The sequence below is a fragment of the Dermacentor albipictus genome, chromosome 4 (genome assembly GCF_038994185.2).
Source record: "Dermacentor albipictus isolate Rhodes 1998 colony chromosome 4, USDA_Dalb.pri_finalv2, whole genome shotgun sequence".
In the NCBI taxonomy this organism is placed as follows: Eukaryota; Metazoa; Arthropoda; class Arachnida; order Ixodida; family Ixodidae; genus Dermacentor; species Dermacentor albipictus.
In genome coordinates, this window is record NC_091824.1 from 159,652,827 (window position 1) to 159,678,469 (window position 25,643).

The window sequence follows — 25,643 nt, forward strand, 5'->3', positions numbered from 1 at the left end:
GAAGGTTTAACACTTTGAAGCTATTTGAACTATATGAAATGAGTAAGCGCTGCACAGCAACTTCGCATGGACGCACGGACAGGGAAAGAAGACTTCCCCTATTTTTCTTTTCAATAAACGAGAGAAGATGTAAATATTCGATCTTGGCCAGTTGGGTGCGAAGCACACACAAGGGACAAAAACCCATTTGTACAATACCATCCTATATGCATAGGCCTCCTGAAGCACAACTATTCGTGCATCGCTGTCTCACTGTGAACTAGAGTTGTGTGGGTGTGTCTGGTTCATGCTCCGCGTCCACGTAGAGGTTGAAAAAAAAAGAAAACTCACTGCCCTTCCACTTTGAATGATGACCAGTGATGCTGTGTATGTGGGCCCCTTAATGGCGAACTACACCTCCGCCACGGGTCGGCCCGCCATTGCACTATCTTCGGGATCGGCCCACGTATGGCAAGTGCTTAACGGCTGCTTCACCTCCGCCGCAGGTCGGGCCGGTATTGCACTATCCTCGGGTTCGGCCCATGTATAGCGTGTGCTTAACGCCTGCATCACCTCCGCCGTGGTTGAGCCCGACATTGCACTATCTCCAGGATCAGCCCACGTACGGGGAGTTTTTGCGTGCAACGACACAAAGGTTTCCTTGGACGGTAGGGGTATACAGATTCGCTGTAAAAAGCCCGCAAGATCACATACAGCAACAAGTGCAAATCTCCGCCCCGTCTGCGAGTATTGCGTGGCATATTTGCAGGGCTGTCGTAATAGAAGATGAAAATAAAAGAACCGAGAATGTATAAAGTCCTCGTTTCTGATACGAGAAAGACGCCTGAACGAATCCGCTGAATTCTGAAACGAGCACTGAGATCAACCGAAGGACCAAAGCGAAAGAAACGACTTCAACGAATACAGAAGTGGTTCAACCAATACAAAAGTGGACGTCCATGAGCGATATTGAAACATCGAGCCAGGCCCCTATGAACGTGAATGAACCGGCAAAACTGAAGCGTCAACTCTGACGCTGGAAATGCTACCTAAATATTAAACATATTGAAGTACGCCGGGTAGCAGCGGAGCTAATGTCATACTTTCTCGACCAAAAAAAAAAGGAGCACAATGTCGGCGACACTTCCGAAATTTGAAACCAAAACGCGCACGCAAGGGTAAACACTCACGCGCACACACACACTCGCCTACACACGCAGACACACACGTGCACACACAGATGCGCACACACGTACACACAAAGCTTAGAGCAATATCAACGTACTACTACGAAAGCGCACCATGTGAACGAACGCCGTTGCTCTCGCCACCAAAAATTTACAGATAAGCTTATGAAGACATTGACAACCCTTACTCGAGACTGAGTGATGTGCACGTAACCAGACCTTTTTTACCATTCTGCTTCGTATAAACCCAATTCCCGCAAGTGCCATCCATTCGCTGAGAACGTACCAATCTTTCACAGGATAAAAATGTTACTAAACTTATTCAATATGCCGTCGTAAACAGGAAACAGCGAAACGTAGGAGCCCATCCGATGGACGTTCGCGCTATGGCGACGATACGCAGTTCTTCAGAACAGGAACACGTTGCCAACACAGTGCAGGAGACCGCCAAGGCGGAGGCGTACGACTCTCACATCTATGAGGAAGCGTGCTCCCAACAGCGTGCGGGAATATGATCGTGCTAAAGAAAGTCGCTCTTGAGGCAAGGCCAGGAGTGTTCTTGTAAATGAGCGTGCTGGAACATCTCGCTTGCGCCACAAGGGATAACAGACACCGGAAACCTGAAACGACAAAAGGCCTGTTTGTTGGCCATTCGAAAACACGCTGTCGCAGTACAGTGGTGTGTATGTGATATTTACCATAATTAAGAGTAATGGTGCCAGGCTAAGTCCAGTCTGGCAGCAGGTCGCCGTACGCGAGAGAATGCAGAAGCGATAGCAGTCATTCGTGGAGCGGGTGATCTTCGCTCGCGAAGTAATCTTTTGGAGCATAGACCGGAGAGGCGATGTGCAGGAGCGCTCTGGGTACCCTTGTGGACTGCAATCGAAAACAGGAGTGCAGGACCTGGAACGACACAGTGCTTATTTGTTAACCACTGGAGGACACACCCGTAATGCGATTAATGTGTACACGGCACTTATCAATAGTAGTGCAGGGCGAGGAGAAAAGTTCTGCCAGCAGGAGGCCACCGGTAGGAAAACTTAGAAATGATAGAAGTCGCTCATGGAACGGGTTATCCTCGCGCCCGAAGTAATCTCTTTTGGAGCGTAGACCGGCGAGTTGGTGTGCCCTGGTGTGCTCCGCTGGTTACCCTTGTGTACCGCAACCAAAAGGAGGACTGCAGAACCTGGAATGGTACAGTGGTTACTTTCAATCAATCAATGAAACTATTTCTTCAAGAACATCAGAAAATATATGTACAAAGATTATTTGGACCGATAGCCTAAAATGGCTAGTGGCCGGTCCAGTGCAATGTACAAGAAAATATGCACAGGTGAGGTAGAGGAGAAAAAAAGCACGCAAAAAATCTTAAAAAACACACATACCTCCATATATACAGGGTGTTTCAGTGAACACTCAAAATATTTTGCAGGTTGACTGTGGCATATAGCTCAATTCTAGTATATGAGCCGGCCTACTCAAAGCGGCGGACCCCACTACTGGCTAAAAAAAAGCGAAATCGACTAAGAAGAACTCACTCATTTAGCTAATCATCTTATGACCCATATTGCAATTTATGAATTCTGGCAGTGGACTTCGCAAGGCGGATTCCTTGGAACGAATTCTCAGGATGACGCCAGTTTCGAGATGTAAATTCCCCAACTTTGCGGAGAAATGCATTGGCGTTCTAGTTGTGTGATTCAGTACATGAAACCGCGCTTTCTTAGCAAATTAACTGGAACGCCAATGCATTTCGCCGTAAAGTTCGGGAATTTATATCTCGAAACTGGTGTCAGCTTGAAAATTCGTTCCACGTGGATCCGCCTTGTGAACTCCACGGCTATAATTTCTAAATTGCAATATGGACCATAATGTAATGTTCAAAACAAGTAGGTAATGTTTAATAATTAGTCAATTTGACATGTCAATTTTTCATGCAAATATTGTCCGCCGCTTCGAGTAGACCAGCTCATGAACTAGAATTGTTATATCTGCGACAGGCAACTTTTAAAGATTTTTGAAAGTGTTCGCTGAAACACCCTTACACGCGTGTATAGGTACGCCTATAATACGTACAAACATATAGTGAGCATAATCTCCCAACCATGTCTTCACAGACACGCAAGTTACAGGCCTTGCACAGCCAAAAAGAATGAATCACATGCTAGGATGAAATTACGTGCAGTTATTTCAAGGGGGATCATGCTGCAAATATTGGTTCCACGAAATTCTATTAACCTTTCACCATAATGGTTATGACATTAGGCAGGTTAAAGTTAGTTTGAAGCATGACGCGTATTGCGTACAAGGACGGGAAGAAAATCAACAGGATAAGGCGAGTTTCTCTTCATTATATTATTGATTGAAGAAGCAATCTTGTAGTGCCGCAACATCGGCACTGAAAGAACGCGTTGCGATTGAAAAATGTTACGTATAGCTTGATCGTGGCTTATGACTCAAACTTCGCTTTTAGAGTCGTTCAAGAGGTTTTAGATGACTAGTGTACATGGCACCGCATGAATTCAGGCAGCGACTTACGCGACCGTGACATAATGAAAAGTACAGTGTACGAAGTATAGCTTGTGGAAAATATTGGCGAGCTTATATTAAAGTAGCCATAGGCGACCTTTGCGTATACATGCTGTACTTGCTCATGCCAGTGTAAGTTCTCATCAAAAATTACCGCCAAGTAATTGATAGAAGGAACTTGTTCAATAAGAATATTGTTTAATGATAGGTTAAGAACTGCCGTATCTATCTTTCCTGCGAGAGTGCAATACAACGTATTGTTTTTGCACAGTTGATAGTCAAGTGATTCTTGGCAAACCAGAACGAGATGTTTAACAAATCGGTCAACACGTCGTTTTAGAGAGCTGGAAGGAAGTGTCCTGTAAAAATCAAAGCAGTGTCGTCCGCGTACATCAATGCTTTCGACCTCTGCGGGGCTTGTGGCACATCATTTATATAAAGAGATAACATTACACGGCCTAAAACTGATCACTGTAGTAGCTCGCAGTTATTACTAGTGCAAGATGAATTAATGTGATCAATGACAGCTTTTTGCTTGCGCCCAGATAGATAACTGGAACAGATAACAAGTGAGTTGTCTGCCATTCCATAGCAATGCATTTTTTCTAGTTAAGTGGAATGAATAACGACATCAAATGCTTTCCTCACGTCTAAAAATACTACTACTAAGATGTTTTCATGCAGCGCGGAATATATTGCGAAAGCATAGAACCAGCAGTAAAAGGATGACGTGTTGGCAACAAAAGCATGCTGCTTGGGACAAAGAGCACTACGACTGCGCAGAAAGTGCTTTAATTGCGACGCAGTAATTTTCCAAATATGTTGATACAACCGAGGAAAGGTATCGGTCTGTAGCTGCCGCGGAGGTTCAGGTCACTAGATTTGTACATTGGTATTACTTTAGCAGACTTATGTTAAGATAAGTTTTAGAACAAAGTGCTGGGTAAATATGTGGCATAACGTACTGCTTCTTTGCTTCTAGACTTCTCGGATGTATGGCGTCATCGCCAGCAGCCTTATTCCCCGGCAACTTGTTGATAACCTGTCTAATGTTATTCTCAGTTACGTGGCATCGACGAAAATTATTGGTGACAGCACAGGGTCATTTAAATTGGGTATACGAGTAGGGAACTTGCTCGCAAGGCTGAAAGGCTGTTAGTAATGTAATTGTTAAAGTCGTTAGCTACGTCACTTGTTGGATTGTCAGGTATGATGCGTTCTTTGTTACCTATGCTAGTAACATCTTTAACGATTTGCCATATTTCTTTCGTGTTGCCTTCATTTCTTTGAAATACGTTAATTTATTATAACTTTTTGATAATCTCATCGTTCCTTCTGATTAGTATCTGTACAACCTAAAATTTTGATGGTAGTACTCATTACTCCTGTTTTTCTGTTTATCGTAATAAAATTCTAATCTTGAAAACTTCGAGCATATTTCTATTCACCAAGGGCACATGGCAGGCTCATAATTTCGACGCGATCAGCTGCGCGTTGACCACTCGATGGAGTCCGCCACACATTGAACAATGTTTTCACACTCGACATGCACGTCCTGGTCATAAAGGGTTTCAAAATTCGTAGCCTGAAGTAATCTTCACACGCAATCATAATCTACACGTGTTGCTTGTTTGATAGCAGTTATAACACAAGAACAAATCAACTTTTGAGAGGAAAAGAGAAGTAGGATTGTGGTCCGCAATAGGAACATCGTATACACCTGCCGAAGCATTGAAGTCAGCATTGCACAACACGTAGCCAATAGTAGACTGATCGGTCTGTTATGCGTGTAAGTGATGAAATAACGATTTTCATGTTAAGGTAATTTAGTAAAAACATAATCGTAACAAGTATCTCCAGATAGGTCTACGTTAATGTCACCGCAGACAACAGGTGATGTAGACGCCACAATGGGAGTCATATCTTCCCAGACAGTAATGAAGTCAGTTACACTGGAAGATGGTGGGTGGTGCACAACACCCACCATCCATTATGCCATTATGAAGCCATTATGAAGCCATTATGAAGACGGATTAACAGTGTTTCTACAGAGAAACTGCAAAATGAAATATTGCCGAGGTGACTGGAGTGAAAACAATCTTCGACGAACAGCGCAACGCGTGGTCCTCGTGTACCACTTTTTCTAGGTTGCGATAGCATGACAGCCAGGTAGATGAACTGATTCACATTCTCTACGCCAAGTTTCGGTTATAGTTACAACATAATTTAATGAATGCTGAGACAAGTACACAAGTATATTATCAAAATTCTTAATGCTGCAAATATTACAATGTAATACTGAAAAATCACCCTGTTGAACCCATATGTTTTCAACCTCTGTAAAAGAATTTGCGTTTACGAATAGCAGAAAATTATATAGAAAAGACGGGGAATGCGGGAGATGGAAGTTCAAGACGATGAGCAAAATGTGAACAAGGTGAATGCAGGAGCCAATATTTCGACAAGTGGACTTTTCTTCAAGGCGACCTAAAATTACATGTGATTTACAGATAAATGGACCCTCAGCAACTTGGCGAGATCATCGTGTAGCCCGCGTGAATGATTCGCCTTCCGCATCAAAATCCTGCCACTAACCACCGAAGTGTGATTTCATTTCTTTTCCCACTTTGCCTTCAAAGCAGCTGTTAACTTTATTTGCAGGGCACAGGTGATCATTTATGCTGACCGGGGATGCGACACGCTGAAAACCTAAAACTGTCGCGTTGAGTCTGCTTATTAGCAGACTTCAGAACATTATCTTTCAAAGCTCGGGAAAAAAGAACCTGCTGCTAATTTGTTAACCACTGGAGGTCACACACGTAATACAATTCGTGTGTACACGACACTTACCAGTAGTAGTGCAGGGCGAGAACAGTGGTCTGGCAGCAGGACGCCATCGGCGGGAGAACGTCGAAATGATAGCAGTGGCTCGTGCAACAGGTGATGCTCGTGCCCGCAGTAACCTTTTGGAGCATAGACCAAAGAGTCGATGTACAGGAGCGCTCTGGGTACCCTTGTGGACCGCAATCGAAAACAGGAGTACAGGAGCTGGAACGACACAGTGCTTATTTGTTAACCACTGGAGGACACACCCGTAATGCAATTCGTGTGTACACGACACTTACCAGTAGTAGTGCAGGGCGAGGAGACAAGGCTTCTGGCAGCAGGACGTCATCGGCGAGAAAACGTAGAAATGATAGCAGTGGCTCATGCAACAGGTGATGCTCGTGCCCGAAGTAATCTTTTCAAGCGTGGACCGGAGAGTCGATGTGCAGGAGCGCTCTCGGTACCCTTGTGGACCGCAATCGAAAGCAAGAGTACGGGACCTGGAATGACACAGTGCTTATTTGTTAAGGTGGTTAACAGACTTGTGAAATTTGGTAGATGTGAACAAGCTTCAATGTAATGCCAAGAAAACATACTGTTTCTTAGGTTTCGATGCATGCGAGTAAATCATTTGTCTATCTGTATTGATCATATGGACCGGATAAACAGTAATATTCTTGGATGTTTTTCATCAGTATCTTGGAATGAGCATGTTCAACTAAGCATGAAGCTATCCAACATAATAGATGCTTTCAGAAGGATGAGAAATACCAGCATCGTTTAGGCCAAGCCCATCTTTCTTCCATAGAATCGCAGATGCAGTACTGTTCTCATATCGGGCAAAACTAGTACTGAAAGGAAAAGGCTAGCGACCTTACAAAAGTGTGTCAGTGCATTTGAAAGTTTCCGAAGAACAGGCTCGACGAGAAATTACCGTGATCGTTACTAATTCAGATTTGCACACCAACTACACATGTGCAGGCTAGCACACATTTATGCTGAGCTTAAGAGAGATCCACAAAACTTGAAAGAAGAAACTTACTTGCTGAGAAACATTTTCAGCTCACAAACGTTATCACTTGCCAAAGCTAAAGACAAATTATGCCGATAGCCCTAGCTTCTTGATCCCTGCTATATTGAATGGTTGCAATATTGAAACAAATTGAGCAAGCACAAAGTTCCCAAGACATTTCAGCAAGCTACTTCAGAGAGATCGGTTAAGGGACCAATCCTCCTCGTCGTATTGTTTCCCCTGGAGTTAGGTAACAAAACTTTGCTTTTTCTTTGCTTTTTCGATGCCAGGCTTTTTTCTTCCTCGGTTACCAAGTTTACGCGACAAACGGTTAGTAGGTTTTGATTGCTTAATTACTTGCAGAACGTTAGGCTTTGTTTAGTCATGCGATGTCTTCAATTACAACTACCTCAATGTGAGTTCAGCTAATGTTTATTCATAAAACTAAGCGGATTTTGATAAAGTGCGTAAAAATTTACATTTCATTAAATTTTATTTGAGTGACAACGGTATGTTAGTTCTTGCTCGAGTGCGAACAATATTGAGGAAAGGGCGCTAGTCAGGTACCCACAGACACTTGTATTCCCTGGTTTTCCTTGTTTTTTATTTCCTTATTCTTATATGTGTTGTCCAAGCGAAGCAACAAATACACGTGACGAAAGGGTAGGTGAATCCAAAACAAACTGAAACAGCAAGGCTTGTTGTTTAAGCACTCGAATACACAGCCGTAGTACGAGTCGTCGTACGTGGTACTTACCCGTTGCAAAGCAGGACCATGACCAATCTTGTCTGCGAGGACGACCACACCGTCGAAGGAGAACGCTCGGGACAGTATGAGTGGAGCTCAAGGGAATCTTCAGGAAGAAGTTGGGAGAATGGCAAACGAGAAGCAGCACGCTGGATATCCTTCCTACGCGTGGGCCGCAATCGAGAACAGAGGTCAAGATCCTGAAACAATAAGACACGGATACAATAAGGCTACGTGCAAGGCGAGTTGGTACATATTGAACAAGGGATTAAGCCAGTTAACTAGACGCATACAGAGAGGAAAGAGCACAGGACGACGTTCGTTTTAGTATCAACTGGCTCAACCAGCATCTTCCGGTGCACCTTGCTCTGTGTATGCGTTTTGATCGTTCGCTTAATTTCTTGTTCAATAAGGCACGGGTATGGCAGCGCTACCTGCACTCAGACCGCAATTAAACCATTCAGCAACATTCTGCAGCTAAGGTTTACGTCGATGCTGCCTGCGCGCATGTGACAAGCGGAGCAGTTCGATGTGACTGTTTTTATTATATTATTTGTACATACTGAAGCCCCATAGGAAGGGTATTGCAGGTGTGGGTAAAAACGGTGGGGAACATAAAATAAAGTGAAATCCACAATGATTTACATTTGTACGACAGTCTAAGAACTGGAAAATCGTTTTCATCGATTCTTAAAAGTAGCGAAGCAGCAAAACGCATACACATAGAACATAAACTAAACCTAATTTAAGTAGTTACACTGGTTCTCATAAGAGCACTTTTGAATTCGCCTATTTGGAGTGAACGAAAGCAGCCAGGTAAGGAATTCCATGCTTCTATAGTGCGGGGAAAGAAGCTGTACTTGAAAGTATTTGTACGGGCATAGAAAGAGTTCGGATTAAGCTCGTGGGAGTTATGCGTGCAAGAAGGCTTGGTGAAAGTTATTCATGCTATGTTTGAAGTATGATGGGACTTGTTAATTGTGCAAAGCAAAAGGTTTAATGATTCCACATCAGACGAGGGTGAAAAAAAGCGGTCATACTGGTGAAAAACGAAACGAACGGCTCTTTTCTGAACTGCTTCTAGTTTGATTATATTATCTTGGTTATAGGGTGACCAGACAGTGGCGGCATTAGCGATAACGGGACGAACAAGAGTTTTGTACATTACGAGTTTAGTTGCCTTCGGAGCCTATTGCATAGTGCGACGTCGGTATCCAAGTTATTTTAGGCTCTTTGAACATGTTTGGTAAATGTGTGTAGTCCATGAGCGACTGAGTAAATGTTATGCCAAGGTGTTTGACTTGTCGAACTCTGGTTAAAGATGATCCATTCAAAGAATATTGATTCACTCAAGAAACATTTTTTGGGAGGTAATTGACAAAAATAAAGGACCCAGGATGGATCCTTGAGGAACCCCAGAGCCTACTTCAAGAATGGATGACCTTGCAGAACTAAAGTCGACGTGTTGGGACCGGCTAGAAAGGAAACTAGCAATCCAATCGACCAGACGGGAATATTTTAGTATGGTATTTAATTTTTGCCGAAGGTGAGGATGAAGTAATGAATCGAAAGCTTTAAAAAACTCGATTAAGAGCGTCAATCTGTTTACCGAGACCCAATTGATAAGCAATGTCATGAGTGAAGTGTGATAACTGCGTGCTAGTACTGAAACGACGTCTAAAGCCATGGTGAACATTAGTTAGAATGTTATTAGACTGAAGAAAATGTATTACGTGTTTGTAAATTATATGTTACAGCATTTTGCACGAGTGGGAAGTGAATGAAATTGGTCTAGTTTGTCACGTCTGTCTCGTTACCCGTTTTATACAAGAGTATTACCCTCGCCAGTTTCCATGATGAAGGAACGATTCCTATTTCTAGACTTCTTGAATATAATTTCAAGATAGCATGATGTTGATTGTGAATAGCGAAGTAAAAAGTAATTCGGAATACCATCAAAGCCACTAGACTTTTGTGTCTAAACTTAAAACAAAATTAAGGGTGTCATTAACATTAACTGCAATGACGGAAATAGAAAAATCTGAATTATCAAAAGCAGGGTAGACATGAGAATCGTTTGTGTGCACAGAATGGAAATATTCATGGAACGCATTGGAGATGGGTGCAGGATCGTTTACAATTTCATCATTGATAGTAAATGAAGATGAATAATCAGCAGTAGGCAGACCGGGATCTAAAAAATTGAAAAATCTGCCGAATGGAAACAGTTATTCTGGACGCGATGAAATAACAAGAGCTTGTCTTCCAACAGGCAACGCAGAATTTCTCGGAACATTTGTGAAAAACATTTACGCTCTTGAAGGGCGTTTCAGATAGGCCTACAAGGCCGATCGGTACAAGTTGGGAGGGCGGGAGGCTGTAAAATATCAAGACACTCGAGGGCCAACAGCAAAAGAACGGCTCTGTCACGAGCGCGTGCGACTTTACTTCGGTAAACCGTTCTGTTCGAAGCAGCCACCGGTCTTGATCGTTCTAACATCACTGTCTACACGTGGTGGTCATACGAGAGCTAGTTGCGGTATGCGCGTTGTGTTATCTCCCTATTCTTGGCCGATCCCTAGCTGTGGGTATATATATTGCTAGTTTGGCACGTAAATTCCCATAATTTATTTTAAGTTTACCGCTTCAGTCATTCGCAGTGTGAGGCAGTGATAGTGCTGACCTTTCTCGCCGGCTATGAAAATAAGAACACAAGCAAACATACATTGCTGCGAGACCTGCATATTACGCAGATAAACACAAGTGGTGTACGCAAGGCACGAACTGGCCACCCTCGTACGCACTGATTGCGATAGAAAACATACGACGTGAAAAATCATCGCCAATTACCGTCACGCAACGCAAACCGGAAGGAAAGCGTTTAAATAAATTCCCATAGCGCGTGGGACTCGAATTTTTATGCGCTATCGTGCTCAATATGAGCTGCAGCATAAGAGCACGTGGCAATGCGGCCACGTGTTGTTGCTCCCTAAAAGCGCGATAGAGCCTGCAGTAGACCCACCTGCTGTGGCTTTAGTCGAGAGTGGCATTATTGCAAATAACAGGACACAGCGATAGTGCGAGTGGTGTTTAAGTGATATTTACCAGTATTAGCAGGGCTCCAAACGAAATCCCTGTGCCAGCAGGACGCCATGGATGTGGAAATGCGATGGCGCCAACGCGGTCAGCCACGGTACGAGTGGTGCTCAGGGCCACCTCCTCTGTGACGGGGGGAGGATGGCGAACGTGGAGCAGCACGCTGGATGTCCATCCCACTCGTGGTCCGCAATCTCGAAAGCGGGCCTCGGGATCCTGAAACGACAACAGCACTTATTTGTTTAGCCTCTCGGGGACACAGCTGAACTACGAGACGTCTGAACGTGGCGCATACCCGCAGTAGGGCAGAGCGATGAGCCACCTTGTCTGTCGGCACGACCACACCGGCTAGGGAGCACGGTTGGTCACGGTACGGGTGGTGCTCTGGAAGATGGTGTGGACAGTAAATATACACTGAAAACAAATGGCAACAATGGTAATGGCAGGCAAACGACTCGCTTACTGCCGCTGCTGCCCGGTCGAGCTCCGATGAACACCGCAGCCGACGTCCGGCGTCGAGGTGCTGCATTAACAGGATTAGTACAGGCGCCCAAATCTTTAACTGGCGTGCGCGAGCGGGGACTTTTCCGGGCGTCAGCGCCGTATGACGGGGCGAGGCTGGAAACAGCCTAGCAGACGATTGGCCCAGCTGAGCGGGCTTTGTCCGCATGCGCTTAGCTTCAGACTGTTTCCAGCCTCGCCCCGTCACACGGCGCTGACGCACCGAAAAGTCGCCGCTCGCGCACGCCAGTTAAAGATTTGGGCGCCTGTATCTAAAAGCTGGCGAGGCAATTTCCGAATGCCGTTTGCTTCCATGAATCCACATTTCGCTCGATAGCACTGACGCGTCCGGGCTACCTTGTCACGAAACAGTGGGGTCTGGTCGCAAGGCAATTCGGAAGGGTCCATGTCCCTGACGTAGTCGAGTATGCAATTTTGTAATGTAGCAATACATCTTAGTGAGCGCTAGCTAGTGCAACTGAAGAAACAATTAACTTCTCTGAGGCGTGCGCCACCCTCGCCAGCTAGACCATCTAGAATATGCAAAAAGTGCACCTGATGAGCGTTTTGGACGCTCGATGCAAAGCTCGCAGAGACGACGCTCGCCATGACGAAGGGTTTCCGCGCAGATCTTGGGTTAGTGGCTACACTCAGAGTTCATCCACAGTTCAATAGTCCAGGCGTCGTTATGGGGTTGGAACGCGCACAAACAAAAGAACGAGTACTCGGCAGGAACGGCTTGCGACTTACACGCTGGGCCGGCTCGCACGGAGTGTCGTTGGCGTATGATAACAAAGCATACGCCCCAAGGGGTGAAGCGCCGGCTGGCAGTCACACTCCGGGAGGGCGATGAATTGCCGAGACGGAGACGGCAGCCGGGCCGGGCACCAAGTCTCACGAAGAATGCCTCACATTTCGCATGCCCGGGGCATGAAGCCAGTTCTTCCAGAGCCGGCCTACGGCTGGAACAGGCGTAGGGCGAACCATGGAAAAAGCGCTGCCACATTTAGCGGATAATTAAGGCCAGCAGGTCCGCGGGGTGTACTGCGACGCAGATGCGCGCCGGCACGCCGAAGTAGACAGAGAATGCAAAATGGCAGCCCAAGCCACCGGATACTCGAAATACACCCACGACGACCGCAATGCCAAGCTCTTTGGTGCATGCGTTGACGCGTCCGGGCATTTGTTTTCTTTTTTCGCATTGGTCTAATGTCGAACTACGTCACTGGCTCGCTAGCCACCGCGCCGCTGTTATCATCGCGATCGACGCGAGTGGTGATGGTAAAAAAAAAATTGCGACTTCATTTTTTTCTTTTAACACGATAGCGTTAAGGAGCTCGTGTCGCAGAAAAGCCGGTGTCGTCGGTGTCGGCGTCGGCGTTTTGCGGCGTTGACCGTGAGCGATAAATCACGGCAGGCACTCCATAAATAAAAAGCAACTTCCAAGATGGGCTGGGTGGGAATCGAACCAGGGTCTCCGGAGTGTGAGACGGAGACGCTACCACTCAGCCACGATTTCGATGCTTCCAAAAGGTACAAACGCGCCTCTAGTGAATGCGGTGTTGCCTTCGAAACGAGCCGTGGAAAGTTATACTGTGGTGTATATCGGTAATTATGAACATGTAACTTACAGAAGTCGCAATTACACGAGTAGCGAAGTGCGTTTCGCTGCATTTCTTCTGCGCTTTCCGCACACGGAGAGCCATCTTGCGGCAAACACAGAAGACCCCCTCCTCTCCATGTACGGCACTGCCCCGACAGATGGCGCGCCACGCGCGCATTGGAGCTGTCGCGGCTCGGACTCTCTCCCCTGACTCTCTCCCCTTCGCCTTGCTCCCTCTGTAGAATCAAGCGTCCTTCCTTTCTTTAGATCACTATCTCTCTATCTCTCTGCCCGTGCCGATCACGGCGTTTGGCTGGCGTGCATCATTTCCCCCTCCGGGATACCGAGTTCTTTGGTTCGCTCCGCTTGCTCAGGCGCACGTTTCGTTGCTGCGCCGAACGCCGCATTGCTCGACCATATGGCTCGACGCTCACCGCGTCTGATGCGGGGCGCCTCGTAAGTGATGGCTGCCCTGTAGCCCATTGTCTTACACCCATTGGCGGGTCGACGGGAACGCTATCGCGTTCCACTCTTGAAGGCGAAGCTTAAGCGTCCTCCAATTTTTTTATTATTATATAATAAAAAGAAAAAAAAGAAGTCGCAGTCGGCATGCAGTTGCTGAAGTCAAAATGTTCTAAAAGCTTCCACACACTTCTATTGTGTTCTTGGACAGCAATGGCGTTAGCATTGTCGCCGTGGTTTTATCGTGAGATCACCTGCCGACGGAACCTTCGCGGTTCTGTGGTCGCCTTCACCTTCGCATTCGCGTTGGGCTCCCGCCACGAGCATGACTTGCAACTCACGTGCAAGCGTAGAAACGTGTTTCGAGTTCTCTGCAAATGTCGTCATCTGCCACTGCGGCACCGTTTGTGTCCGAAAATTAAAATTAAATTCAATGCGTTTGCCCACTGGGACCCCGATCTGATAAAGAGAGCTTGGGCCTGAATCCTGGACGATCGGGCGTTTTTGTGCAGCCGATATTTGAAGACCGTCACCATCGCTCGTCGTTCCACATAGCTATGAAGGCACCTTTGTCTGTGTCGAAGGCGACTGGCCTGTGTGAAAGCCTTTGACTTGGTGAGGCCACCCGCGCGCGCGAAAACTCACCGCGTTTTTGCTTCCTTCCCTCCTCTCTCTATCTCATCTTTCTATTCCCCCTTTCCCTTCCCCCAGGGAAAGGTAGCCAACCAGACGCATTTCGGCTTGACATACGGCCTTCTACCTTTCTTCCCTCCTCGTCCTTCCGAAATCTAAGTACAAGAGCGCTTTTGCATTTCGACCGTACTTACCAACTAAATTAACAAGCATGGTGTCACACGCGCCCAAGCAAACATGAACAAATCTCACTCTATGACAATGGAAACTCGCTGTCGGAACGCTGCAGTGAGGAAGCGCTGTAGCAGCAGTGAGCGAATTGACTTCCGTGCTGCGTCTCGCATCAACGCGAAGGCACGAAAGACAGCACGCGGCGGACTCTGTCCCCGTCGCAGATGGCTTTCAAGATAGAGTGGTTGAAGTAGGACGCACCCTCTCTCCCTCCTCTCCCCCTGGACCCTTGCGCGCTAATAAAGACGGCGCACTTCTTCACCGCTTTCCTCGCTTGCGTGCGCGAGATTGAGCCGCGATCGCGGGCTCACCCTCGCACGCTTTCGCTTGCGCATACGGCGTATAACACGCGGCGACGATTTTATCGTCCTTGGATTTCATACGTAAGCTCACGGTGACGGCAGAAATGCGCCTGGAGTGTTCATATAATTGCTATCGCAATATTAAGAGGTGGGAGAATAACACATAAGCACATTCTATGTCCAAGGCACTGTGACGACCGGCTCAGTGCACTTCAGTACACGGAGAGGCCGCAAGCGAAGTGCATGCACTCCACGAGGCACCGCAAGCACGTGATGTGTTTCACTGGCGTGGAAATAGTACGTGAGAGCCCACAAAAGCCCTTCATCGTCTGTATTGCTTTAAGGGACTGGCGTAGGCGGAAATAATTGAGATGAGTATAGGCACCATGTCGATATGGGCCACCAACGTTTATCTGACCAATGCACGTGCCCAATATGTAATTAGGCTTCGGCAGTTGCCTTGTGATAAGAACTTTCTTTCTCACCTTTTCTTCTGTCATGCCATAAAATATCGATGTAACTAATAATACTCGTATTTATGCCAAGTGAGCCCCATTACTCTGGAATGTGTGTGAGAACGGTACTGTCGGTGCAGTGCAAAATGAAAGCGAAACATATGGCATAAACATTCACTGTGAAAGTGCGGGGAATCGGACACAATGAACATAAGTAAAACTACGTTGGAAATATGTGCTCTACCACTTCTCGTTTTTGTCTGATATTTTGTTCTAGCCTATTTAAAAGTTTACGTCAAGTAAAATGGGCACTTAAACATGGCAATCATGTTCAACTTGTCTACCGAGCTGGCCCTGCATCACTCTTTTTACTCGTAACACATGGTCGTTACTTTCGATGGTCGTTTAGCTGCACAACATTTTACACTCTTTGAAGGCTAGGGCAGAACAGGTAGAGCAAGAACAGGTAGGCAGGAGGTCGTTCACTTCGTGAGTAATAACTGCACAGGTTCATTTTAAAAAATGACTCTACCGAAAAGAAGAAATCGAGAATGTGGGAGTAAGAACATAAATATCAGAGATAACGAACGCCACACTGCCCTTCAAGAATTCTATCAGATGTAAAAGTAAGACATTGAGTTTTTTTACACCTTACCTGAGGAACCTACTTTTAGAACTGTTGTGCGCTACATCGCGCTAATGGGCGGTTTTATTTCTTCTTTTTCTGCTTCACCGTGACTGGACTTTTGCCATTCTTACTCCAGCGCCGCGAACACTAACACTGTCTAACATCTGTCTTTCACGGTTTTCTTTATTTCCTCTCCTTAGGAATTTTTTTAAGGATAAATCTCAACTGTACATTTGTTTGACACGAAAAAGTTGAAGATAAAAATTGAAATTCCGCTATTACCACCATTTTGAGAAGGAACTTGCCCTATCGTTCTGTGTGCATTGCCACTATTTTTACACTTCTCAAACATGTGGAAGCATGCATGAGACTTTAATACCCCTACATATTATCTGACAGTTCACTACGAATGCAACTCCCATTGGTAATTTGCAGCTTTGCGACGTGACAGTGTTTTACAATGTTCAGCGTAGTCTTTCTTTACGCTCGCATTTCTGTCCCCGAATGCTAAGTACCTGGCCAGAACTTCGGCTTCAATTGACCTCTTAGCTTTTGCATGATGAGAAATTCTCTCTTGTTCAATGTATAGCTTCCTCTACTAGCTGAATCACGTGAATTTCGCTTATGTATTCCAACGACGCATAGACAAACACATAGTTTTCTCTCTAACAAAAAATATTGCACTGGATGCATCATCCCGTCAGTTTATTTCATCCGGAGTCGTCTTTGTTCATTCCTACGTAGACAAAAGTTCCAGCTTTATAAACAAATGCAGGTTGAGAGTCTCCTAAGCAGACAAGGCGTTATAGTTAGCACCAGCACCTATGAGCGAAAAAGATCAAAATTTCTAAGGAATTCAAGCAGAAGTCTGGAACAGTTATGCGGTCAAAGAAGCTGTGAGCTGTGTATCGATATAAATTTGAAAGAATTCAGCGAGGAGGAGTTTGGACCTGAAGAAATAATTATTAGGTACCACGAGTAGAACTAGTAAAATTCGGCACTATTTGGAAGAAAAAAGTAAAGAAATTAGAAGTATGTACAGAATAATTCTATAATGATAATCATGATAATGACGACGATGACAATGAATATTGTTTCGATCGGCAACCTCTACGGCAAGGAATAGTCAACTTGCCTGATTGACCTAACGAGGTATTACATACATATACCTATCAGCATAGCATTCTGCCTATCTTGATGTCGTTCATCTTTTCTCTGTTCATGACAAATTATATTTCTTCCCCGCATTATTGTGCCACCGTATTGCAGCTAACATCGCGTGCTTCTATAAAATTATATTGTATGCATTCTTTGGATTTTATTTTCATTTCGCTGCTTCCGCTTCATTCAAACTATGATCACATGGTAGTGTCAGTGACAACTTCACTCGATAACAGCTAACAGAGGGCAAATGAGCTTCATCACATGTTTTAACTAAGGGGAAATTATACCATTTGTTATGGCCACAAGAAAAGAAGGAAGGAAGGTTGAATCTGAGTCCAGTGTTTCGTAATGACGCATCAAACTATGTTAAACAATAACACATCAAAGATTAAAAACTATAACAAACAATTAAAAATATTTCAAGTTCAAACAACCAAGAAATAATAATAAACTTTAAAAAAGCAAGGTCCCATGTATTAGGCAGTTACACATAGCCGTTAATTCCGACAACAAAAGGTAGCTTCAAGAATAGCTGATTTCGCACATAGGACTGCTCGCACACTGAGAATACGAAAGGTCAGCTCGCTTGTACACATAACGTGACAATTTTGAAGGGCACCAGATTTCACACTCCGGAGAGTGTATTGGTAGGGCACACTGGCGATTTCCACGGCTCAATAGAGAAGAATCACGTGCTTTCACGAGAAGCTCTCAAAATATTTGTGCACTACATGGGGATTTCAAGGACTTCTGCGTTGCGCTATGTGTAATGTAAGACGCATGCCGCAATCCGGCTAGAGGCTTATTTTCCAAGTGGACCAACTGGAGTAAAGGAAGCAGCATTCCATGCTTTGAAACTAATGCAGGTCTTGTGCGCGTGAACCTTATAATTCAAATTTCAATTGAGAATACTTGAACGCTATAATCGTCAAGTAATCAAGCGAAAGAAAGACTTCACTGTGATGGATGAGGTCGTGCTTGAGCCTATATAATCTACGTATTTACAACCAAAGGCGCCTCAAGAAACTTTCGAGCCAACGTCAATTTGTGTTATTATTGTGCACCTTATTACCGTAGCAAACTTGATACGGCGTATAAATATGGTCACTACAATTTCGGCGTAATCACTTGGTTGGAATGCAGATGACGGCATTTGCTGGCTATTTCCGCCAGCAAATATTTCGCTCGGTTTTGGAGCGCCAAGTTTCCTCATAAAGTCCGTGTCAATACTCTGTTCCAGTATAATATATCGCAAAACGAGACTTGTTCACTCACTTGCCACTTCTGAACCTGTAATACCACAAGTATCATTTTTGTTACGCTGAGTTTGATACCCCAGGATTCTGGTCTTAGCGCCGCAAACTTGACGCATAGCTTATACAGTGCTTTTGATACCCCGGAGAGACTTCCCCTCTCCATGCCCACCCTCCCGGTATGGATAGTTCAACAAATCAATTACTAATGAATCATCATACTAAGTTTTTATACAAATAGCATTTTATTGTGTTTTAGTACAAATGTTCTCTACATGCCTCGAAATAGAGGCGAACAATTGGTTAAACATTTTCTTGATGAGGAACTCTGTGTGGATATCATGGGGCTATGTAAATTTAGCGCCGTATTTTACAAAGTAAGTGCGTATCTTGGTTTTCCACAGTTGACAACGTCATCACCTCAGCTATTTCGTCCACAACTCTATATTTAAACGGAGTAACATACCTATCCAGCCATGCATTCACACCTAATATACTTGCAGCATCTCTTTCATTCCCAATGTCGCTGTAGCATTATGTGGCGAGTTTACATCATTACCGTACTTATGGCACTATCCTACAGACACCCACACAGGACTCACTTGTGTCGTTCATGTTCCTGCACGAAGGAAAATAAAACAGTTGCAAAAGATGTAGTTTCGGCTCCGTCCTTGTTGTGACAACCTAGTTGTCGGCCTCCACGGAAACGTCATTTCGTCCACTTTATTTTCCCTCTTGCTTAATTTTACGATTTAAATTAAACACAACAGTTAATTCGCACTAATATTGTTCTGGCTTCATTGCATGTTCGCTTGAAATAGCTGTAACTAGCAAGAGGTTCAAGCCCCACGGTTCTCGGTTCCCCCTTTTCCTCTCGCTGAAACAACAATCAAGCGATACATCAGAAGTAATTGCCTCCTCTCACAAACAGCAAGCTTAAAGCTACATTCATCTGGAGAGCTCGTGCCATTTTAATGGTCGCATGTTGAGCAAGAAACTAAGATGGAGGGCTCCTCTAACCATTCGGCGTTTCCACTCGCGACTGGTTCTGAGTGGCCCATTTGTCCTGCGGGAGATCAGTGCGAGGGGGAAATCTGCTCGTGTTGACCTGACAAGGGCGGTTACCGCAGTGATTAACCTTGAACCCGCAGTAGCTATGAAGAGCTGGCGTTGAAATCGGATGTGCCTTGTGGACGGCACATCCTCACAGTCGTGAGAACACCCTTTCTCTCTGACGGCTGCCTCTACCGAAATCCAGTCGAGAAGGTGGATGATGTTGAAATCTTATTGTAGCAGTCTCCTAACAACTTGTGGGTAGACAGCGGATTGCGCAGTATAGTTTTCGCATTTACTTCTTTCACGTTTCTCTGCTTGATTAACAGTAGAGCAATCGGCGCCATTGAGACTGTGTGTGTTCTTCAGGGGACACAAAAAGAGGCAAATGGGTTTGTGCTCTTTACGCTAAGTGAATATTTTTTTTCTCTAAGAGGTTTACTATGATGGAAACAGTCTACTGTAATCGTAAGAAAAAATATCTTCATTTCCTGTTCACTGGTTCCACAGTGAGCTTGCTTCTGCACTTTTTGCAAACGAAGAAGAACGAAGCCTTGTCCATGATTACTTTCAAGAAATGACCACGAAAAATAAGAACCGGAACGTTCTTGCAATTACTTGCAAGCGGCTTATTCATGCAACACTCGGTGCTGCCAGACTAACTCGCCACCCAGGAACTCGCCGCACCAGGGGAAAGTGGCAAAACAAAAAGCATGCATTTCATATTAAAATTTACACTGAGCACTCATCTTTTCTTACACACATATGAACTTTGTTAACAATGATTTATTACAAAGTAAGGAGCAACAGTAGAAGGTACAAACCAGCCCACTGTTCTTTATCACAGTGACCTTTTTAGCAACCATGCTGTTGATAATTTTGCCTGCTGCAATAATTTCTCTGAGCAGTCTTGATGAATGCCACTACCCGTCTCGTATATTGTGTTTGCTGCTCCCACAAAAGGGCGACAAAGGTGCCATCAAATTTCTTTATTTTATGCATTATTTTCAATATAGCGCAGCCAGCAGCTTTGAAGACCTTTAAAACTTTTGCGCAAGCCAAAATCATTTTCCCTAAGACTTCACGCAATATTGGTAAACTCGCAAATGAAAAAAAATTTCGTAAAGTTCATGAAAACTTCGGAAGGGTTGGCGGATATGCTGTCACGTATAGTGGTAAAGCTTGTGGATAACGTGAAATGTAGAATGCCACTCCTCACGCGTCACTGAAACTCCGCAACTACCACAACACACAACGGAATAGCTCGCCATGTTAGCTTAGTGACTACCACGTTACATTGATGAGTTCGAGGTCGCGGGTACGATCCCGGCTATGGCAAGCGCATTTCGATGGGGGCAAAAAAAATATTGTGTACTTAGTTGAAGAAAAAAAAACAGCTCTACAAGGACGCGGATGGTGGCCAAAGAATGATGCGGAGTCCCCTACTACGGCGTGCCTCATAATCAGATCGAAGTACTGGCACTAAAGCTCAAAAATATGATCGTAATTTTACATTAAGCAATATCCTTCTTTTTTGTTTACGTTAGTGCATTGCATGAAATATAAAAGTAGGTGTGCGAGGGCGCAGGAGAATGCGATAGAGGAGCAACTTCTTTAAAGAATTCCGGTCCGCGTTCACCCGCTTTGTTTTGGTGTCGTGTATCGAGCTGAGTGATCAGCTAGATCGTGGATTGTACGTAATCAAAGCAGGAGTCTTCTCAAGATACTTCTCAAGTGTTGAACATTATACAGGTTGAAACGAGTTAGGCCATGCTTGCCTGGATAGTGGGACGACTCCCCCTACAATCCCACAAAATGTGAATATTGTTCTGGCATGTCATGCAAGCAGGTTTGCTTGGCACACACTGTATGTTGTATTTGAAGTGTGGGGACAGAAGGAAGTGCGACTGCGCAACCGTGATTTATACGTCACGGTTGCTCAGAAGAGAAGCGTTAGCATAGTAGCACCTCTCTTCACTTCATATATCTGTCTGCTGATTGGCACTGCGTGGGGTTGGTGAGCAATTCATCTATAGTTCACCGAGCCTTACCGCATACGTAAGCTTGAGAAAAGAGTGCTAGGAAGGTGGAGGGATAAACATCTACACAGTATCAGGGCATGCTTGAAGAAGGACGCGTCTCCAGGTTATATCGCTACAGCAACAAGAAAGCTGGACCAATTCACAGTGTAAAAAAGAGCGCCCGAAAACTGACAAGTCATAGAACGAGCACCTGTAGCGCCGAGAAATAACTCATAGAGCCAATAAGCAGCATGCCACCACACCCTCGTGGCCAAGCAGCTGAACACACCACAACACATAACCAGGTTGCATGCACACGATTGCGCACTAATGCGCAAGTGATCATTTTCATGTAAAGGAAGATTATATTATAGTGAATTCCAATGGCAGATTCGGAGTGGTCGACGAATTCGGCGCCGGAGCACTTGGCTATGGCGAAGTGCAACATAATGAAATCAGTGATTGAAACACAGGCACTTCCGTTAGAGCAATTGGCTGAGGCCGCTGGCGCACATCCACATCCGAAAGCACCCAGCATTGCTCGCGTTTTTTGTAGTTTTCGGCTTTAACTGGCCCGCACCTTGTGTTTAGAAGTTTCCTGTTTCTTTTTAGCCTCCTGGCGCTCTAATGGAACTGACATCGCATATAAGTATGGTTCTCGCGTGCGCCGTCATTGTGTGTCGGAAACATCGAAGACGCTGCGTAGCCTGCGATCACTTTGGTGGCAACACATCGAGACAGGCCGAAGTGCCTTCGGAACGGCATTTCATTTCATTTCATTAACTTCAGTAAAGGCTGTTAAAATGCGAACTTCCGAAAGGAGCCACAGCTTCATCCGATTACTGGCGAACGACGCCGTCGACGAAACACGCAACTTTCGGTATTTTGGCCGGTGGCCGAAAGTATAATAAAGGAGGCGTTGGCCGAAACATGATGTCGAGAGCTTGCTTGAATACACTAGCTTCCAATGCTTCGTCGCTTGAGTCACCGCTGGTCGATTCGGAACCTCAGCTAGGTGAATCATCGCTCCCCGCAAGCAGTAGAAGCGCAAGTTGACGATGCGAAGCATCACTCATTTCTTCCGAGAGACCGCGATTCGTGTTTACGGGGGCGCGCACCGTAGCGGTACGTTGGTTGTGGATGGGCTGACACCAAGCGACTTCCGGTCAACTCCGTCAATTTTTGCGGAGTAGAGAGCGCTGCTCTGTGGAGTGAATCTAGTGGTGGAGCTGGAGTTGGTGGAGCTCTCTATACGCCAAGGAAAAATACGGGAGGCACTCTCAATCTCCCAGTGGAGTAGACTTCCTCCGCAAGGAGCAGAACGAAGTGCTACCGGAAATGTTCCGAATCTGCCATTGCAATTCAGCATTATTTTCTTCCTACAAAAGCGAGATTAAAAATGGTACTCATATGTCCTTCTTTTTATTATCGGGGCTGCACAACTGCTGCATGTCTTGACTTGAACGACAGTCATCACAGTTCATAAATATTGGCTTGGTACTTACACAAAGCATTTTGAACTTGGGAGCTATTGCAAAAATTAAGGAAATGACGATTTAACTTCGAAGGCTTGAAGTCGTACTAATACCAGTTAGCTCCTGCCAAGCGACTCTTCAGGCTTAAATGTTTTACAAAAAAAAAAGTCCTACAGTGTTGCCGCATTAGTCTCGCTTCGTATGATCCTTGTCGTCTTTTCCATTAGAGTCTTTTCGTCTTCCTGCGGTGTTTCAGCGCCACGTGGAGACATTCAAAATGAATGAACTTTAGATCTTCTGTTCCTTCTTCCTTCTTTTTTTTGTCGATAGTCTGAGATGGAGTGGTGCCTTTAAAGGATTCAGCAGTTGCTGAGTGGGTTATCTTACACATCTGCGAAGACATGTCCCAGAGGTCCTTGATATTCGCTGTGCTTTACTACAGTCACACTTTTGAAGCTGTCGTGCACACACCGCATTGCCCATCAATGGTTCAGTGTTCCTTCCTTTTCGGTGTGTCATGGCTGCAAGAAGCTGCGTGTAAAAATAAGAATGGCAGGTAGCTAGTTCAAAGGACTAAAACAAACCTTCATTATCCCTGTCGCACACCACAGTTATCTTAACGCAGTCCCTTTGAGCTTCCCGCTACTGGTACCTTAGTTTCTAACTAGACAAAACTAACCAGGAATTCACCTTAATTAAAAAAACCTGTAGTCGAACATGAACTGCAGCAACAAAGAAAAAAATGTGGGAGGAAGAAACAATGATCGCAGTTAACTGTCTTCTTTTCCTTAAAGCTAGCTATGGAAGAGGGGGAGGGGAGGGAGTCGGTAGAGTGTTACTGCTTCTTGAAATGTAAGAAAAGTCCCGGCGCTTGTGTTAGTCTGTGCACAATTAAAGTGTCCTTAATTGCTTTTGCAGGTTCTTAAAATTTTGGCGGATGACCTCGTTAACCTTCCTTGAGTTTCCTTTGACTAAATTCGTGCTTTAATGATGCATTCTTGACCACACGGTTTGCCATGCGGCGTAGTAAAATCAAATAACTCCGAAAAATATTCCACAATCTGATTTCCAGTTAGCAGACCGTTCTTCGCTATAAAGGTCCTTTGTTCATTTAATGAGCATTTTGGGGATTGAAATCAAAGCTAGGCCCGAGTTAAATTATGCTTAATCGATTGATGTTGAAACGCGGCGCCGAATTCGTGCGCCAGAATGTCCTACTTATCATTCCGGAAAAAAAAACGCAACCTTAGTTTGCGATACATGGGTACTGTCGAACTCTGACAACTGAAGTGGCTTCAATAAGACATTCTTTGCAATGGCAAGCAGTGACAGAGTCCATTTCAAACAACCGAGACGAACGGGACCTCCACAGTTAGGTTTTGTTCTCTATGGCTTATCATACCTTTCGTAGCGAGTGTGGAAAACCCATAATGTGTCCACTATACACGGTGTATAACTATCACGCACCAAGGTTAAAAAAATATGCAAATGCCACGTCGCTGTACAGAACCAAGGTAATGTCTGCCGTCACTTGGAGATATCCAGATTGTTTTTCCATGCCGCCAAACTACATAATTAGTTTTATTTATTTAATCTACTTCTCAAGTGTTATTAATAGATTAAAGGTGCCATAGAGAACATTTTTGGGCAACATGAAAAACTCCCGTTAGGGCTTTCCGTTACTCAATACGTGCTGTACAAAAGTGTTTTTTCCGAGCGTGAAATACACCCGCGAATACACGTAAGGTGCCTTGAGCGGCCAGTCACGCGGCAGTCTTGCGAATAGTCAAAAGAGTAAACAAGGTCTACATTTGATCCCGTGCCCTCGTGCTTAGCATCGCAAAGACATAGCCACTAAACCACCGCGGCCGATTAATTTTTTTTTTTCTGCAGGAGTCTCTGGCTAAATTTTGACCACCTCGGTTTCTTTAACATGCAACCCAATCGACGATACACGATCGTTCTCACATTTCGCCACTACCCTACTATAGCCGTCGTGGTGTGTGTGTGTGTGTGTAAGTACAGAAACACACACAGAGACGTACGCAGGCACACGCATACACAGATACAGTCCAAGAAGCAGAAGCACGGACTAAATAAATCTCCACAGATGTTTCGGCGGAACATGCTACCGAAACGTTGGTAAAGCTGCATTTCTCAGGTTTCTTTCGTCAACTGCATATCGCACTGGTTTCAATAAACTGGGATATTGAATCTATGAATATATATTTGGCATGAAAAACACATCCATTTTGACACACACACACACACACACACACACACACACACACACATATATATATATATATATATATATATATATATATATATATATATATATATACAATGAAGGCGAATCAGGCGAACCAAGAAAGCCTATCCCTGTTTAGCCATATGAAGCCAACAAAGGAAACCATAGGAAAAATATTATGCAGATCCCATGCACTGTGGGAATCGATGTAAGCGAAGCATTCCATGCTGGATG

The 25,643-nt window shown here is 44.9% G+C and overlaps 1 protein-coding gene and 1 long non-coding RNA gene across 2 annotated transcripts in view; both read right to left on the bottom strand.

Annotated features, from left to right (window-relative positions):
• Window positions 1-308: 308 nt before the first annotated feature.
• LOC135915776 (uncharacterized) lies at window positions 309-2,064 on the bottom strand. Its single transcript, XR_010568744.2, has 2 exons — window positions 1,865-2,064; window positions 309-1,786 (listed from the first exon to the last, which is right to left on the bottom strand). It is a non-coding gene; the product is annotated as an uncharacterized lncRNA (long non-coding RNA).
• Window positions 2,065-2,148: 84 nt separating this feature from the next.
• Window positions 2,149-25,643, bottom strand: part of LOC135915774 (uncharacterized) — a 122,322-nt gene continuing 98,827 nt past the window's right edge. Inside the window, exons 3-9 of the mRNA XM_065448883.1 lie at window positions 11,841-11,900; window positions 11,673-11,761; window positions 11,387-11,593; window positions 8,291-8,481; window positions 6,821-7,021; window positions 6,546-6,743; window positions 2,149-2,352 (exon numbers count right to left, since the gene is read on the bottom strand). Of these exons, the coding sequence (XP_065304955.1) occupies window positions 2,313-2,352; window positions 6,546-6,743; window positions 6,821-7,021; window positions 8,291-8,481; window positions 11,387-11,593; window positions 11,673-11,761; window positions 11,841-11,900 (986 nt within the window). The 3' untranslated portion in view covers window positions 2,149-2,312. The remainder of the gene's footprint in view (window positions 2,353-6,545; window positions 6,744-6,820; window positions 7,022-8,290; window positions 8,482-11,386; window positions 11,594-11,672; window positions 11,762-11,840; window positions 11,901-25,643) is intronic.